The sequence below is a fragment of the Cyprinodon tularosa genome, unplaced genomic scaffold, assembly GCF_016077235.1.
Source record: "Cyprinodon tularosa strain WSP-4 unplaced genomic scaffold, ASM1607723v1 ctg731, whole genome shotgun sequence".
Lineage (NCBI taxonomy): Eukaryota > Metazoa > Chordata > Actinopteri > Cyprinodontiformes > Cyprinodontidae > Cyprinodon > Cyprinodon tularosa.
In genome coordinates, this window is record NW_024039487.1 from 80,649 (window position 1) to 97,611 (window position 16,963).

A 16,963-nucleotide genomic window follows, 5' to 3' on the forward strand; every position below is an offset into this window, starting at 1 on the left:
GCAGTCTGCTGAAAGAAGGGCTGTTTGTTGGATCTGATTTTGCCCCACCTTAGTCCAATAATACAATATTTAAAAGGCATTTCAAAGTCAGTTTTCAATATCTTTGAAACGATCTGAAAATTACAGCTTTTCACCGTTCACTTTATAACCCATTGAAGATGTTGTCTGTATGTAAATCATCTCATCTTTCCAATGTCTTTTTGAACCGATATTACTCCACAAAACCCTTAAGGCTGATTTATACTTCGAAACTAGGTCGTCTGCGTAGATGTTGCAGTGAACAAAAAGACGTCCCCGCCCCCTCCGCAGACACTCTGCTTCACATCTCCCAAATTGTAGGTTACAGCAGACAGTGCCACGGACAGGAGTCCGGCTTGTTTTGTTTTTATGAACACAGTTGCGGAAAATGACTCGTGAAGATGGACCAGCTACAAGAGCGAAGTGCGCAAGAACGCTGGGACCCATTTTCCACCTGGATCCCCGCTCTTTTTCGCCCTTATGTCCCTCCATTGTCAGACAAACTCTGCCCACTTCCTCACCGCCTCGGCCATATCTAGACCCTAGTTAGGAACAGCTAGTTCCTGATTCTCTTGAGCATAAATCAAAAATGTCTTAGTCAAGCCACTGCGACACACTGCTGCGGGGAGTATAACCAGCCCTTTAGAGCTATGGTCTTTGACCTTAACTATAACTCACTACTGGTGTTCCTCAGCCACTAAGTTATATACTATATATCACTATAGTCATAGCCATCCAATTGGATGACTTAAGCAAAGATAAATCATCTTCCCAGTTCAAAGGTGTGATGTTGTGATTACCAACAGGCAGCTGGCTGGCTGATTTACAGTCAACACTAGGATAGGCCTCAGCATAATGCCTTGCACATCATTCCTTACCATTGAGGCACAGGACGGGTAAGGCAGAACAGATCTCTGGACTCCAGCATGGGGTGATTTTATTCGGCTGTGATGCTTGAACATAAAAATGAAGTAATATGGTGTTGCAGTCTATCTGCAATATTTGCTTAGAATGAAAGACATCTTTTCTGTCTGTGTGGGATATTGTAAGCTGGATTTGTGATAAGGATTCAACATTTCTAAACAAACAGCCTCATGAGGACCATCCATCCATCCATTTTCTGACACGCTTAATCCAAAGTGCGGTCACGAGGGGTGCTGGTTCCCATCTCCAGCTGTCTACGGGCGAGAGGCGGTGTTCACCCTGAACAGGTCTCTAGTCCATCGCAGCTCATGAGGACCAAAGCTCACTAATTATGAAAACCCATGAATTGATATGGTCTTCTATATAAACTGAGTGCTGGAATAATTAAGCTTGGTTAACACTTTATGCGTCTGCGAGTTCCGTGCATCAAAATGTCCTTTTGGGCTTCCATAATTTTGGCTTCTCTGCCTGCAGCACCTATAGGAAAATGTTTAAATTGCATTTTTTGCTTGACCCAAAGTTCCCAAATGTAAATATCTAGAGCATAATGAGGCCTTTAATCAGAGAAGCTGTGAGGTAGCAAAGGTAACTGTAGAGGAGCAGCAGATATTCACAACTCAAGTGGATATAGATATATAATACATGAAGATATATAAGCATCTGCTTCTATTACTTTTCTACCAAATGTGTGGCTTTTTGGAGAAGGAGCCCTTGAAGCTTATAGAAATTTGTCTTGGTGTATTATATCTTGCTCAGCCTTCAGCTTTATCAGAAGCTTGGAGAACTCATGAAGGACCTTCTTCTTATGGAAAGCTTATACGAGACAAGAGATCTGGAAGGACTGCACAAAATTGTAACATTTTCTGTAAAAAAAAAGGGAAGAAAAGCCAGACTATAAAATACAGTAAGGGGTCAACAAAGCAGAATGTTGTCTGCTGTCAGCAGCATTAGGAAATCCCCTGACTATCTGAAGTAGTTAGCACAATGTCCTGTTTGTTTCACTAATTCTTAGTATGCATATTTTCTTCCTATGAAGAAATTGGTAGAAAATCCCTAGGCAATAAAAAGCTTATACTTCCTCTCTTGTCATCAGTTAACGCCATATGAATTCCCTCCTTCATTAACCATGATTTTAACTATAAAAAGCTTCTTTACAATAACCTCCATTTCTCTGTCATCACTGGCCTTTTAGCTTCGAGCTGCTTCTTTTTCCCCTTCATCTTTCTCTACTACAACCTCCTCCTGTGTCTTCTTCAGATCATTTACATCCGCCTTGTTCTTCACAGATTGGGGTCACACACCGACAAAGTCTCGATGCAGACTTTAGAAGTCTCAGGGCCTTGTTGTCTCATTTGCAGAAAACTCTTTTGTGTGTTTTTGTGCTGCTTCTGCATTTACTCTCTGCTTCCGTCTGAAACTGTCACTGAAACGTGTCTGACTCACATCTACCGCACTGCTCTGGAACAGGAAATGAGAAAACAGTTCACAGATTACTTAAAGAATGCGTGGTCGTCTTCAGTTACACCAGCGACTTGAGGTGTGCTGATGTCTGAGACCATCTTTATCTTCATTTTCCACTTTGTGCTATAGCAGTTTAACATACCTCCTCTCAGTCTAAAGTAGGAGGGATTAAAACTGTTTGATGTTAAAGTCGCCAGACATTTCCTCAGCCACAAAAATAATTCAAAATGTGTCTGTCTTTAAAAGTAGTACATTTTGACACCCATCAAAGTGAGCAGTAACACAGGATGTGAGACATAAAAATGTATGTTTGCTTTCAAGGGTATTTATTAATGCTGTTTACTTACTGTATATGTGGTGTGGAAGCTGCACTGCCTCAGACTGCAAGAAAGCGAGAAGAGATGTGAGAACAGCAAACAAAAGACATTTCATGCCCAGCTCTGCGTGTCCCGAGCCTGTAACATCATCAATGAACCCTCACACCCCCACCATGGACTGTTCTCCCTGCTGCCCTCTGGAATGAGGCTTTGAGAGAACTCTAAATCACATGTCAGACTCTGCATCACACTGACAACACCAAACCAAAATACTTCATATTTGCACCATATATATTAATGCTCTTAACTTCCATATCAATGCACTTTTTTTGCAACATTTTTTTTCCTACCGCACTGTTTACATTTCATCACTGCTGCACTTTAAGGAATAGAAATGTCATGAAAGCTGTACAAAACGAAAGTTGTCTAAGTCATGCATTCATTTTAAAGGGAATGTCAGATTAGATCTAAAAACACATTGTCACTCTTTAAAAATAGTAGTGTATACATGTCTGAAATATAGATCTGTTATATACTTGTACTGATTATTACAAATTACAAACTGTTTATTACAACTCCATGTGGCCCACAATGGGGTGCAGAGTGCAGTGTGTGCGTTTTTTTTGACAGCTATTGCCCTCTCTTGTCCTTTTTGACATTAAAACCAACTCAGAACTCATCTGCTTGACTGTTTCAATCCTAAATAGAGCCATGGAGCTATTTTATTGTTCTGTTTACAACAGAAGGCATTTATACATTATTGCTTCTGTGTTCCCTTTAAATGGAGAGAAATGTCAGCTGTGCTGCTGCCATCAACACCTTTGTTTATAGATATTGGAGATTTGCCTGTTTTTCCAGTGTAGTCCTGTTTCTCTGACTGTGACTGGCTGGATGTGCTCTCTTCATCCTCTGACATGGGAGCTGGCTCGGAACTCGTCTGCCTGGCTGTGTGTTTCCTGGACAGGACACCTTTTACAGCTGCTTTTTGTATCTCTGTTTCTGTCTCCTTGAGCCCCAGTCGGCCTCAGCAGAGGGCCGCTCACACTGAGCCTGGTTCTGCTGGAGTTTTTTTTCCTGTTAAAAGGGAGTTTTTCCTCTCCGCTCTCACTACCAGCATGCTTAGTGTAAAGGATTGCATTCGAGTAAATGAGTCGATGCAATCAACTGGTTTTCCTTAGATAGAAAACTTTGAATCAATTTGACTTTAAGATCTGGTAAACTGTAAAGTGCCTTGAGATTACATGTGTTGTGAATTTGCGCTATATAAACAAACTGAATTGAATTGAATGTCTACCTCTGACCACTTCAATAGCCAGTCAGCTTGAGAAAAGGATGCTCACATTGGGCATGGTTCTGCTACAGGTTCCTTCCTGTTAAAAAGGAGTACCGTATTTTCACGACCATAAGGCGCACCGGACTAAAAGGCGCACTCTCAGTTATGTGTCCCATTTCTGTATTTAACACACACATAAGGCGCACCGGACTATAGGGCGCGTTTTTTATATACAGGTACAAGTCCTCTAGTACCTTTAAATACCTCTACTGCGTATTTAAAAATACAGCGGGGGCAAAACTGAGTATGACTGTGCTTTATTCATGTATTTATTACAAAGTATTAATCAAACCTGGGAGCTGGCCGTGAGACAAACACATCGCAGATGACACAGCGCTGTGATCACTCCTAAATTAACTTAAAATCCTGAAACCTGCTGACGGAATATGTTCGCTTTTATTGCCGGTATCCTGGTGCCTGCAGCTAAAATTATTTAGATGAAAAACACCTGCCAGCAGCCGCGGTGAACCCCAGGCTGCCCAGCCTACAGGCTGGGCACCGATGTCGAGCGGTTGAAGCTCCTTTGTCAGACCCCCGGAATAACGGCGAGCACAGCGTTCATTGATTCACTTTTTTTCACATCGGCTGTGAGATGGGCACGCAGCGATGGTGATGCGTGGAAAAAACCACCTAGTCTTCTCACATACACCTGCCTCAGCCACGCACCCACCCAGCCTTTTCCATTTGCGTTAATATCATATGTCATCAGAGCGCTGTGTCTGTCTCGCTGGCAGCTCCCAGATCAGCTTCTCTGATTGGTTGATGCGGCGCGTCCAGCAGCAAAACTTCAATTTTTCCATCTGAGCAGCAGCAGCGCGTTGGCGGTGCTTCAGATGCTTAAACGCTCCCGACGTGCTGCACCAAAATGCGCTGCGGGACCTTTTGCTGTGCCTATATGCGCGTCAACCATTGACTTTGCATGTAAACTCGCTGCTTCTGCTGCACCTGCTGGGTCCGGTTCACACCGATGTCGAGCAGCGTTAATTTGTTTCCCCATGTTTTTCACATCAGCTGTGAGATGGGCACGCATGGAGTTACATATTAACAGCGATGGTGAGGGGTGGAAAAAAAACACCTGGCCTCCTTACATTCAGCCACTCTTTCATCATCTCCTCAATGAGGTGGTCTCAAAAGTCGCAGTTACAACACACATAAGGCGCACCGCACCATAGGGCGCACCGCACATTTTGAGGGAAAAAAAAGACGTTTAAGTGCGCCTTATAGTCGTGAAAATACGGTACTTCCTCTCCACTGTCACTGCATGTTTGATAGGTATGAGGGGTTGCTGCAGCATAAACCACAAAATTCTAGTAACTAACTTATTGACTGGATGCAATTAGTTTGGTTTCCTTAAATAGAAAACTTTGAACCAATCTGACTGTATGATTTCATTGAGTTGTCTCTGTCAAGTACCTTGAGGTGACATGCGATGGCAATTGACACCAGAAAAATAAACTGAATTCAATTGAAATTGAATTGAAAGTATCACCCTAGGAATAAGACCTAGCAAAGCTACTTCCTGCGGTACTTCAAAAAACTGCAGCCTGCTGATTTTCTACACTGCCACCAATCAGTCTGTCCTGTTTTTCTATCACTGCATGGTTTAAGTCATCCACAATAACTTGGCTGACCTTCCCTCTGTCCAAATTTCAACAGCTCTAGGGCCAGAAATAGGGAGAACTCTTGTAGATACTAAACATACTAAACATTTATATTGCACTTCACTTCTTACAATCCCCTTTTCTCTCTTGACATTATCCAGATAAAAGGCAACATACAACTTGACTGTATTCACCTAGTGTCTGTGTATTGTGAGCATGACTAGATAGCTGCTCATGCTAAATCGGATTCTGCTGGATGTTTCTTCTTGTCTTTAGGGTTTTTCCCTATTCAATCTTCACTTGATTGAATGGAGGATATATTTCTTGAAAGTAAGACAATGTGTGATAATTGTCTGAAATTTCTTAGTCAAACTTTAACCAAAAGATCAGTCTGACATAAACGGTTAATATGGATTCAGTTAGACCGAAGGTAATCAGACTGCATGGGCTGAGGATATTGAAGTGGGTTTCATTGATCTGAATACAAATTGGACCATAATGGACACTTTTTGCATGGAATTCTTATGTTGCCCCTGCAGATATACAATCCATTTCCACAGCTCTGTTTGTTTCTATGCTGTCAACTGATAGACCAGATGTCATAGATTAGCGAACCACGATCCGGACCCCAACCCACCTGCTGGCTAATCCGTACCCAACCTGATTTAAAACAATTATAAATTACTGCATGTTGTCTGACGGCAGGGTCTAATTTCACTTGCGCCACTTCTCCTGTTAGTATAGTAAAGCACTCCGGAGCGTCCGGCACCAGGCTACATGTGTTACAAATCAGTCAATGAGCTGTGTCAGTCTGGGTCACTGCTACTAGCCACTTTTAGACACAGCAGGCAAACCTGTGGAAAGCTGGGCAATGGGAAAGAAGGAGAATATGATGAGAATAAGAAAGTATATCAAGTGTAGACTGCTGGAAGAACTGCAGTGAACTGGTGAAAGAAAAGTGAAATGGTGTGCTCAAAGATGACCCTGGACTTTTTGAGTTTGTTCGGCTCAACCTACTAATGTGAAGCAGAAACATAATAATGAACATAATCAAAAATAAATATTGATCCTGGCTCACAAATGAGCACCTTGATATGTGCTTGAGAATGGCTTTGTCCCCATTAAAACCCATAAAAAAAGGTGTTTTATAGAATATGGAAATCAGGAAATTGTCTATTTACCAAACTGAATGGTTAGGGTTAGGGTTAGCTAACCCTAACCCTAGGGTATACTCTCTCTACTTCAAAAAACACTTTAGATTTAAAAATGTAAAAATGTTATATTTTCTTAAATATTTTTTATTTAAAAAGTACATTTATAACATGGGTGCATAAACTCCTGATTTTATTTCAGTGTTCAGTTTTGTTTAAAGTAACGGATTATAATTAAAAATGTCTCCGAACCTTTACTTGTTGATGATTTTCTCAGATTTTTGAATGGCTAACCCTGTGATAGAATATCCTGTCCAGATTGCATGCAGCCTTTACACCCCTAGAAATAGGCAGCAGCAACCCATTCCTCCTCCCATCCCTGGACCATGCCAGAGTCATTGGCCACCGTAACTATTATTAACCTGAGAAAATCCTGGGTCACTTGGAGAAGGAAATGTCACTTGTTTTCTCATTTTCTTCATCAGCTGCCATAGAAATATAGATGAAGAAGGAAGAAGGGCAGAGAAAAATAAACAAACCCAGGATTGGCCAAAGAAGCAGTTGTGGTGACTGATGACCTGCATAAATGCTTCAGGGGAGCAAAACACAGTAGTCCTTCACCAGACACCTACATTTTCTCTGAGGGAACCCTGAGGTGTTCCAGGGCCAGTTGAGATACATAGTCACTCCAACATACCCAGGGCCATTCCCTGTGCCTCCTCCTGGTTAGACATGCCTAGAACACCTCCTGTGGAAGGCGTTCGGGGGTCATCTGAATCCGGGCTTACACTGTGTGTGCAAGAATTTTTCGATCTGGTCGACTTTCAGCCTGATTGTGCTATGGGTAGTGTACAGGGGATAACGAGGGGCGATCAGCCTCTCACGACTACCTCCCGACAAAGAATCGTGAGGTTGGGAGAAAAAGCCGCTTGTATTGTTAATAATTTCCTTCGTTCAATCATGATCAAAATTTCATGACCATAGGTAAGGGTACCGACCAGTGAATTGAGAGATGTGCAGATTCTTTTTCCCAAGAGTTGATTTCCTTGTCAATTTTGATTCAGAGCAGCATTGTTTTCACTTTCAACCCCACAGGTATATGAGGCCATTTCCTATTTTTTGCTGGCCTCAGTTTCTGCTATATTACTAATTCTTTCATTATAAATCAAATAAATACCAATTTCTAGGTTTCTTTGGTTGTTTTTTTTTTTTTTTTTTTTTTTTTTTTAAGCATATCTTTTATGGGCATCCTCAGCCACTGACCTGAAGGCAATGAGTGGCATTTATTACTGCTGTTATTCATCACCTCTCATTACCCCATCCCCTCATCCTTCATTTTCATCACTCTGATCTATTACTGTCTATTCGGCGCGCTGAATGCTCTCTGCTCTGGTGTCACTGTCCTTTTCCTTCCCTATCACCCTGATCTAATTTGCGCTCTTCCTCTGACCTCTGATCTGAATAATTCCTTGGTCCGTTGTGGTCATCTTGTCATCATGTCAGCTCCCTCTCTGATTATGCTCTTTCTATTAATGTTTCTTCTCAGGTTCGTTTACTTTTGGATCAGTGCAACTGGATTCCATGGAAAAATCGACCCAGTAAACAGCTGAGAACCGTCTATCAACTCTGATGCCAAAGCACCACTTGTAGCTGTAGACCAGGAAAGCAAAAGTGGGAGAAAAAGGGGTCAGGGGTGAAAAGTTGCAGACCACAGAGCTGCTGCGGAAGCTGCAGCAGAGAGAATTAAGGAGCAGACGTTTTGGGAGGGAAGGTCAAGAGTCATAAGATCAAAGATGATGACTTCACATGGAAAACTGAGGAGGGAGAAGGGCAGCCTAGCAGAGTATGAATCTCAGATGAAGGGTAAGTGTCAATGTACATATACAATGTGTCTGCGCGCATATGTCAATGAAAGAGTTAAAAAGGCAGTGATGCAGGAATGTATGCAGTTGCTCTGCACAGGCATTCATGCATATACTAGTATGCAGCAGCATCAGCTATCCTGCATACAATTCATTCATTTTTATCCAAAATAAAAACCACTGTATGGAGCAATCCAAGAAGCAGTGGGTCAATGAAAACCTATTATGTAGAATAAGAGGAACTTTATTGTTCCCTGCATTGGGAAAGAATTATATTTTTTAGGCTATGATATGGAGCAGAACCTGGCTAGTCTTGGCAAATTCGAGGTTCTCCTATGTGCGTGTTTTAACCGGCTGGCTCTATGTACTGTACCTCAGCGGGGGGTATTTATAGTTAATATTAGTGATGTTGTCTCCACACATTCAGTCAGTCTGGGGCAGAGTGCTCACAAAAAGATGAAAAGAGAGCAAGAAGGAAGCGATGTGATAGAGGTTTAAAAAGAGAAAGAATAAAGAGAAAACAGAGAGAGGTCAGGGGGCAAATTGAAACAAGGATAGCTCAGAAGGTGATGTTTTGACCTTTTCATATTACAGTGCAACATAGAGACAAGGAACTTGGTGATTCTGCTGTGTTTGGTTATAAGCTTGTGCATATTATGTAATGCTATGCTAGAATTCAGCAGCTATGATCCAAAATTGTCCTCACAGTACAATGAAACAGCAAGGATATTTACCCTCTCAGTGACAGCAAAGAAAAGTCTTCCTTTGCCAAATAATAATTCAAGGCTAACAGAACATTGTAACCATTAGTCCCTTTAACATTTTCACATTATGTCATTGTGCAACCACAAACCTCAATGTATTACATTTGGTTTTTATGTGCTATACTAACAGATGAGTAAAATCTGTGTAGGTGAAGGTGCAGGGTTTGAAGTATGACATACTGTTTATAAACACAATGCAAAAAATTAGGTATGGGTTTGGATTCAGTTCATCTTGATCCCAAAAATGAATCAAGTACAGCTAATTCCTTTTGGATTGAGCTAATTAGATCCTAATCCGAGAATAAATGCAGATTTTCTGCAAAGGCATCAGAGAACATTTGTAAATAAACACCATTGTAAAGACCAATTATCACAGCAGACGGGTCGGGGAGATGGTTATGGAGCAGAGCACTTTCCTAGAGATAGAGTGGGAAGCCCAGCCATCTGGGAGAGGAATTAGCTGAGGCTGCTCTGATATCTGATTCGGAGGCCTCCTTGGACGCCTCCCTCAAATGATGTTGTAGGTAAGCTCCATTAGAAGGAGGTGTCCCTAGGTGTCCCCCAGGGGAGCTGGAGGAGGTATCTGGGGAGAGGAAAATCTTGGCCATTCTGCTGAGACTGCTGCTCAATATGATGATAAAAGAGTACTTTTTGCTCCCCAAAAATTAGTCTTTTATATGACTCATGTGTTCGTGACCTGCCGTGGCACAGGAGCGGCAGTAGTGGCACCTGCCACTGATTTCCATGACTTGCCACAGCACCCTACCACTGATTTCCATGACCTGCCATGGCACCAGAGCATTGGCATTGGCACCTGGGACCAACGATCACTGACTTCATAAGTGTGAACTTGTATTTTCATGTGATTTTCTTCATATCACCACATTAATTTAAAACCACTCACATAAGCAGTTACTGTACCTTACAGTTTCTTTATTAAATTGTTTAAAAATGTTTATTGAATCACAATGTGTTTTTAGCACATCATAAATTAAAAGTAGAATGAATGAATTTAAAAGGAATTTATTTCAGACAATTTAAGACAGTTTTGGTTAGCAGGGCCAGTTCCCAAGCCAAAGCTCCTCAGCGGGCCAGTTCCCGAGCCTGAACCCCTTAGCAGGCCAGTTCCCAAGCCAGAGCCCCTTAGTAGGCCAGTTCCCGAGCCTGAGCCCCTTAGTAGGCCAGTTCCCGAGCCAGAGCCCCTTAGTAGGCCAGTTCCCGAGCTAGAGCCCCTTAGTAGGCCAGTTCCCAAGCCAGAGCCCCTTAGTAGGCCAGTTCCCGAGCCAGAGCCCCTTAGTAGGCCAGTTCCCAAGCCTGAACCCCTTAGTAGGCCAGTTCCCGAGCCAGAGCCCCTTAGTGAGCCACTCTCTGAGACAGGGCCCTTTAGCCAGCCAGTCCATGAGTACAGGCCCTCTATAGTCAGAAGCTGTAGGTGTTTCCCCTCTAGAGTCAGGCTGTGCCGTCTCTTCGTGGGTATGCTGCAGAGACGCCGGCCTCCAAGGTTCCTGCTGCACCTTCCTCACGGCTGTTCTCCAGAGGTCCTGCTTCGTCACCGAACTCAGATCCTCTGGAATCCAAGTTCAATGCCCTACGACCTAAGCTACCACTCCCTAATTTATTAATGTCCAAGCATATCTTAAGTCGAAATTACAAGTTGATATCATCCATAAGCTGATTAATATAAAAGATAAATAATTTTGGCCCCAATACTGACCCTTGAGGGGACACCACAAACAATGTCCAAGGATGATGACTGGCACTAAACCATTTGCATAAATTGTTGCCTGTTCTTTAGATAGCTTTTCATCTATAGTAGTACTACAGTGCTCCCCGGATGCCATAACGTTCCAAATTCTTAATTTTAGATTTATTGTGTCAAAATTTTTTTGAGATCAGGAAATACACCAACTGCAGATTTCTTATTATCTAAGGCACTGGTGACTTCTTCTATCAATTCGATGATGGCCATTGCTGTAGATCTTTGTGATCTAAATCCATACCTGATTTTCAGAAAGCATTTTATGTTTATTAATGAATGTAGCTAATCTATCCACAAATAATTGCTCCCAAAAATTTGGAACACTGTGGGAGTAGAGAAACAGGCCTATGGTTTGTGAAATGATGGCTGTCCCCAGATTTATAAAGTGGAATCATTTTGGCAATTTTCTTCTTTTCTGGAAATTCACCAGACTGAAATTACAGATTCTAGATATAAGTCAGAGGCTAAATAATTTCCTCGAATACCCTCTTAATTACTGTCATATCAATGCCATTACAGTCATTTGACCTCATGTTTTTACATTTATTCATAATATCTATAAATTCTCTTTCTCCCGCAGCAATCAGAAACATTGAATAAGGATTTCTGTTGATTATTGTTTCATTCACAGCTCCAGTTGTTGTAGGATCCGGGATTTTTTTTTTCTTTTTTGCCAGTTTAGGTCCCACTCTCTCTTTGATATTTTTCTTATTTATATCAAAAACATTTACTCTAACGACCCTGTTTAGCTGTTCATAGGATAGCAGTTAATTTATACCTATATTTCTATATTTATATTGTGTAGGCATTTTGCAAACCCTTTGTAATCCATTTTTTTTAGAGAACATTATTGATGGACAGTTTTTTCGTACAATACTTTAAATATGTTAAGAAAATTATAATTTGCTATATTGACACTATCTTCTTGCCAGTTATGTTTCAATGTGTCCTCTTTGAAAGATTTTAGTTTTTCCTCTGTTCAGCCTCTTTTAAACTGTGGATTAATATTTACTTATTCTTTATATAGAAATTGTTGCTGACAACAAAGACTGGAAGATGATAGCTAATATGCTGAACTAAAAATCTGCTTAATGTATTATTATCTAAGATGTTAGTAAATATATTATATATTAATGTGGCACAGTTAAATGTGATCCTGGGTCTGTTGATTTTGGGGGAAAAGGCTCAAACTGTACATGGTAATAATGAACTCTTCAGTAGGTTTATGGTTATGTAAGTTAAGTAGATCAATATTAAAGTCCCCAAAGATGAAGAAGACCTTCTGAGATGTTGCTGTGTATGTTTGCCCAAACCATTCTCTACATATTTCCATATTGGAATCAGAAGCTCTGTATATAAAAATAGAAATGAAATTTTTTGACTTTTCCATATATATTTCAACTGTTAAACACTCAAATGCATCTTAAGTCACTCTAGTCATGTTTTCTACTATTTTATACTTATACTTTATACTATAATCAGTTTTTTGTTAACATACACAACAGCTTTCCCCCAGTTCTCCCTTCTCTAATGATGTAATTGGACTCATAACCCTCCAGCTCAAAATCAGCCCCTCTCTCATGAGTGATCCATGTTTCCGAAATGGCTATAATGCTGAACGGCTGTTTAAACTGGTTTAGACAGTATTTGATGTTGTTGCAGTTAGCAAACTTCTGCTGTTGAAGTGTATGATAGAAAACGTATTATCTACTTGAACTGCCCTGTTGCATTAATCAACTGTGTAGTAGCAGCAGTTATCAACAGTGTCATAGAATAAGTTTTATCTGGATCCACATTGTCTTCCATGTTCTGACTTTTATAATCTGTATAGCTGAATGTTTTCAGTTCCAGGTTATTTGCACTAACAGTTGTTGGCGTTAGCGTTGTCCATAAGGGACAAAGAAACAGTTCCAACTTGTGACATGGTGATAGGGAGTCTTGCGTGATATCACCTGTGCTCCAAATGTTTCTCAAAGAGTTCTGTTATATTTATCCAGCTCTGTGATGTCTCGAATGACCAAAACCTTTGCCTCCTCCAGTTTTCCATTTAGCTTGATCAAGACCTTACAGTTCCTGGTCCACATGGATCTTCTCCTGCTTCCTAAGGAAACCGACCTTCCTCGCGGGGTCGGCATTCTTCTTGGTCAGCTGCTCATTAATGTACATGTCTGACCTCTTTAGCAAACTGCCCTGTTTCTGCAGAGCAGTTTTTTGCTTGCGGTTACTGAACCTCATGATGATCACCGGTCTGTTGTTGTTCCCTCATCTCTGGAGCGGGTGGCACACTTGAAATCAGTCACAGTCCAGCTTTCTCCCCTTTGATAAGAGGAAAGAGGCCACCTGTTCCTCCGTCGACTTTGTTTCGTCGGGTGATGGCTCACCAACCGGACAGGGCCCTGCAACTGCAGCGGGGCTTGATGCGCAGTCCAGTGATGATCACATCATTCATTCTGATGTACTTTTCCAAGTCATCCACTTGGTCTTCCAGAACTGTCATCAGTTTCTCCTTTTCCTCATTCAGAGCATTATTCATTATGAACATATGCTGGCAAATTTTGAGCTTGCTTAAAATTTCTCGACGTGTGCCAGCTTGTTTAAGTGTTGTTCAGCGTTCTCCAGTGAGCTCAACGTTAGGCTTGTCCCGATCCGATACGTGGATCGGATCGGGACGCCGATATTGGCAAAAAAATGCGTATCGGCAAAGTATGTAAAATGCCGATCCAGACTGCCGATCCAGTTTTTTTTTTTTTTATCCGGTCCGTATTTTCCAGTTTCTCCGATTGAAACGATCCATTCCACTATTTTGCGCCAGTGTTCCCTGTTTTGCATTTTTATTAAAACTTACAGTAATACTTGCACCTTTAACTGTTTACGGCTTTACTGTTCACTGTGCAATTTCAGATTGCTATTCATAATTTTGTCCAGTTTGTGTTTATCTCTTAATAAACAGGTAAGTTTGTTGTTACCAATCATTGTGTTTTATTCAATCTCACCTAATTTAGCTGGCTAGATGTTATCAAGAGTACTAAAACCCTTTTCAACAGGAGTCTTACAACTAAGGCTAAATACTTTAACTTAAACTTAAATACATGCTCGGATAGGCTGGTATCGGCCAGTATCGGTATCGGATCGGAAGTCCAAAAACAATATCGGATCGGAAGTGCAAAAACCTGGATCGGGACATCTCTACTCAACGTACCCATAACTTAACGTATGCTAGTGTTTTTGCCAGATTTTTTGTACATCAGGTATAAGCTGTATAAATCATCAAGGTGTGACAGGAGCTTTAATGCAGCACTTTGTAAAAACACATCTTCCCAAGAAAATATGTTTTCGCATAGCGCTGCCTAGCTTTTCCCCCTAAACAGCATATTTTCAATCAGTTTACATTTGATAACCAAACTTGTTTTATGTCAATCTTTAAAAAAAGGGATTGAAGCAAAGGAAATCTCAGGGGGGTTGGAGACAAATACAGAGCTTTGCAGGTTCTTGGAAATGCGGTGTATTTCACTTTTCTTGGTAACAATTCATATTTTGTTTTCAATCTAACTTTTTGCAGGTCAACATTCAGAAACAGGTACAATAATTGTTTACACAGAGAAGAAAGCTATTGTTATGATATGTCCCCTGAGAGGTCTAAAATTTTCTTTTTCTTTTAAAACATACAGTAACTCAAAAATAAAAAAGAGATCTCTGCATTGTGCTGTTGTTGATAGATTCCTACAGGGATACATCTAATGTTTATGTAAGCCAAGACCTCAAGTTGAGGGCAGGGGGCAGGCATGAAAAAGGAAAAGCAGGCAATTTCCTAAATAATAAGAAAGAAAAAAACAACAACTACAAACTTAAATATACAAGAATAATCAGTGCTACCCGATCATACAGAGAGATTCCAAGTAAAATACAAACATTACAAATTGCTCCAAAAACCAATTAAAATCAAGATCAGATTCAGTCAAACGTTTTCTATCTAAGGAACCCATAGAGATTGCATCAACTCATTCAGGTGCATCCTCTATTCCTCCTAGTTGAGCTTATAGGAAGTCAAAATAAGTTGTTGTCCTTCAGCAGCCAAAGAGCTCGGGATAACCTCAGTCCCTCCAACTATAAAATGTATCAAACAGCAACCTTTTTAGTTTAACAGTGAAAGTAAACGCGGTGTCTTTGACACAGAACTCTTGTTATTATCAACTATTTTCTTAAGAATTAAAGATGATTAGATATAGATTTGTAATTTATTTCAAGTCATATTGATCAAGGGGCAGTTTCCTTAATAATGTCTCTGGCCCAAATCCATTTATGAAGTATAAGGCATTAGTATGGATCAATAATATTTTTAATGGTGAGGGTAATTATAAAGGCACACTTCCTTAAATAACATGTATGGTTGTTTGTTCTACAAAAACAGTCCTATTGCACTTTGTAATTATCATGTATCAGGGAAAAATTGGTATAAAAATCATTCATACTGCAGAAAACATGAAAATATATTTATATTCTTAGGATTTTAAAAGGATAAGATAAATAATTACTCACTAATTGCTTTAAAATGATTTTTTTCTTCTGTTTTCTGTGAGCATGCTTCCAGGATCATGAATATGTATTTTCTAACTGGAAGCACTTTCTCCCTCTCTCTAACTTGTTAGATTTGCGGGCCCAGTTGACAGACCAGCTAAAGATTTTAGACTCCCAGGTTGAGGTGAAACAGCAGCAGCTCTCAGACCTGTCCGAGTTTCTCCGGCGTCGGGGCGACATTGAGAGCGAATATGCACGAGCCCTCGACAAACTAACTGAAAGGTTCACTCACAAGACTAAAAAGTAAGCATGTGTTTTAATCTTCGGCTTCCAAAAGTTATGTCTTTTGAAGATTGATCTATTGTGATTACTTAATGTTGTCAGACAGGCATTATTAAAGGATTACTTGCTCCAGCAGGTCATGCAATTATTACGGTATGTTGATTTTCTTCCATCTGCAGAAAGGAGCAGTGGGGTCAGTCTGTTTGTCAGGTCTGGTCAGTTTTGCTGACTCAGACCCGTCTGGAGAGTCGGGAGCATGCAGCGCTGGGGGACACCTGCTTCAACACCCTCACTCAGAGCCTGACTCACAGCACGGAGGACACACACCGCCTGCACAAAAAGGTGAAATGATGTTTGCTGTTTTTACATGTGAGTGAGGACTCCATCATGGACAGAACATTAGATGTAAAGAGACTTAACATAGAAGTTACAAGTATCCCTTTATTCATTTGTTCTAACAGTGAAATTAGTATTCTTTTATAAAGGGCACAGCATGCTCTTTAAAAATTAGAATTATTGTTGATGATCTCTGAAGCTTTTTCCAGTTAAAATTTGAGTAGAATCTTAATTAGGCAACAGTAACTGATTTTTTTTTTGACTAACTCCAATCAGAGCAAAGCCTTTTAGCTTTCAAACTCTTTTCACTTTCTGATATTATCCATAAATATTAAAAAGCAAAGGTGCACAACAGATCACTGGCCACTTAAGGAAAGATATGCAGCTTTCTCAAAGAAAAATATATTCTTGAAAGAATCTTCTGTCTTTTTCCAAATATGACATAAACAAAAAAGAAAATTGACAATGTGACCCAGGGTTAAAAAAAATTAAGGGACTGAGTAACTTTGCAAAACAGCTTTCATCTTTCCTGAAGAAGACGGGTTTCTATTTGATTCAGTTATATTTATAAAGACATATTTGTGACTTCCAAGTTCAGAAAATTGAAGGAATTCACATCTGACCACCGAATGGATTCCTC

The 16,963-nt window shown here is 40.5% G+C and overlaps 1 protein-coding gene across 6 annotated transcripts in view; it reads left to right on the forward strand.

Annotated features, from left to right (window-relative positions):
* The window catches only part of arhgap4b (Rho GTPase activating protein 4b), a 47,530-nt gene that overhangs the window by 4,881 nt on the left and 25,686 nt on the right, over positions 1-16,963 (forward strand). For 5 of the 6 annotated variants that reach the window (XM_038269615.1, XM_038269610.1, XM_038269612.1 and 2 more), the window contains exons 2-4: positions 8,352-8,668; positions 15,837-16,008; positions 16,167-16,329. In XM_038269615.1, the coding sequence (XP_038125543.1) occupies positions 8,599-8,668; positions 15,837-16,008; positions 16,167-16,329 (405 nt within the window). In that variant the 5' untranslated portion in view covers positions 8,352-8,598. The remainder of the gene's footprint in view (positions 1-8,351; positions 8,669-15,836; positions 16,009-16,166; positions 16,330-16,963) is intronic. The other variant, XM_038269611.1, reaches the window with a different exon arrangement.